This window comes from Cygnus atratus, chromosome 13 (assembly GCF_013377495.2).
Source record: "Cygnus atratus isolate AKBS03 ecotype Queensland, Australia chromosome 13, CAtr_DNAZoo_HiC_assembly, whole genome shotgun sequence".
In the NCBI taxonomy this organism is placed as follows: domain Eukaryota; kingdom Metazoa; phylum Chordata; class Aves; order Anseriformes; family Anatidae; genus Cygnus; species Cygnus atratus.
Genome location: NC_066374.1, coordinates 6,614,188 through 6,615,936, shown reverse-complemented (window position 1 = coordinate 6,615,936; position 1,749 = coordinate 6,614,188). Strand labels below are relative to the sequence as shown.

The window sequence follows — 1,749 nt, the reverse complement described above, 5'->3', positions numbered from 1 at the left end:
GCGCGCCCACGGCGCCGCCTCAGGGGGGGGGCCGCGGGCACACGCGGCCCCTCCGCCGCCCGCTGCGCTCCCCGCTGCCCCTCGCCCGCCCCGCCGCCCTCACCGCCGCGGGGCCCTCCCGGTGCCGCCGGTATCGGCTCCGCCGCTGCGCTGCGTGAGGCGCTGGGAGGGGGCGGCCCCCCCCTCGGCTGCTGCCGGTGGTGCGGCCCGGGCTGAGGGAGGTGCGGTGGGGCGGGGGGCGCGGGGCGGGCTGAGGGGGGCGGTGGCGGCCCCGGCCCCGGCCCCGGCCCCGGCCCCGGCCCCGGCCCCTCCCGGGTCCCGCCCGGGCCCCTCCCGGCGGCGGGGCTCGGACCCGGCTGCCCCGGGGATGGTCCCGGCGTGGGGGAGCCGGGCCGGGGCGGGTAAAGCCGGGAGCCGCCGCCGCCTCCTGGTGCCCGGAGGAGGGCGCCCGGTGCCCGCCGCGGCGCGGCCAAAGGTCGCGGTGCCGGCGGCAGGTGCGGGGCCGGGCGGTCCCTCGGAGCCTCGCCCGGTGCCGGAGGCATGGCCCGGAGGGAGCGGGAGAGGGCCGGGGGCTCGGCGGAGCGTCGGGCGGCGGGGTCCCCCCGGGGCTTTGGGCGCCCGGAGCCGCCCGGCGGGGCCGTGGCCCGGGTGTCCCACCTGTGGCCGGGCGCTGCGGGGAGCAGGGAGCGCCTGCAGGCCCCGCACCCGGCTGACCCTGGCGGCAGCTGGGGCAGGGCGGCGGGCAGGCCGGCCGTCGGCCCCGGCAGCACCCGGAGGAAGGAGCTGAAGGGAATCCTCCTGCAGAGCAGCGGCAGCACCAAGCGGAGCGCCCCAGCACAGGTGGTGCCCGGTGGCAGCGGGCTCCTGGCCGGGCAGCATCAGGAGCAGGAGCCTCCGGAGCACAGCCCCGAGGTGCTGTCCCTTGCCTTGGACCCTCTGGAGCACGAGTGGCTGCTGACGGTGGCCCAAGGCGATGCGGAGAACATCGTCAGGCTGCTGGACCTGGACCCAAGCCTGCTGACCAGGAAAGACTTCGTGACGGGCTTCACCGCTCTGCACTGGCTCGCCAAGCACGGCCACCACGAGAGCTTCATCGAGGTGGTTGCCCACGCCCAGAAGAAGGGCTATCCCGTCAATGTGAACGTCCCTGCTGCCAGCGGCGGGCTCACCCCCTTGCACCTGGCTGCCCTGCAGGGCCATGAGCTGCTCATCAAGTTGCTGGTGGGAGCTTACGGGGCGGACACCAGCTGCAGGGACCACAGCGGGCGCAAGGCCTGGCAGTACCTGAGGGCAGATGCTCCCAGGGAGCTGAAGGAGCTGGCGGGGGCCTTGGAGGAGGACTTGGCCCAGCTGCACATTTGCAACACCAACAACAACTGTAAGTCATCTGGACAGGCCATGGCAGGGAGGGACTGTGTGGATTTTGGGGCTGGGGGGAAAACCCAGCAGCCCCGTAGCCTGTCAACCCTCTGGGACTTTGTCAAACAGGCGTTCACCTTCTTCCATGAGCGCTGAAGTGCCTCAGGCCCGTGTCGCCTGGAAACCCGCACTGAACAGCAGCTGGACAAGCCTGCGGTGAGCTGAGAACTTGGCACGGGCTGGTGCTCCGAGTCCCAGCCAAGCCAGGATTAAGCCCCTGCATGGGGGCACCGTGGCTCTCCTGGGGCTGGCCCAGGACTTGCGTGGTCTCCTGGGGCTGTGCCATCTGAGTGGGTGTGGGGGGCGTGGGAGGCCATCAGGTGCATCTCC

At 74.0% G+C, this 1,749-nt stretch overlaps 1 protein-coding gene across 1 annotated transcript; it reads left to right on the top strand.

Annotated features, from left to right (window-relative positions):
* Positions 1 to 540: 540 nt before the first annotated feature.
* On the top strand, positions 541 to 1,515 carry SOWAHD (sosondowah ankyrin repeat domain family member D). Its single transcript, XM_035541628.1, has one exon. It carries the CDS (start codon positions 541 to 543, stop codon positions 1,513 to 1,515), a length of 975 nt encoding a protein of 324 aa, XP_035397521.1.
* The last annotated feature ends 234 nt before the right edge of the window (positions 1,516 to 1,749 follow it).

What these genes read in the sequence shown, in the direction of transcription:
- SOWAHD (XM_035541628.1), top strand. Translation starts at nt 541, where the DNA reads ATGGCCCGGAGGGAGCGGGAGAGGGCCGGGGGCTCGGCGGAGCGTCGG.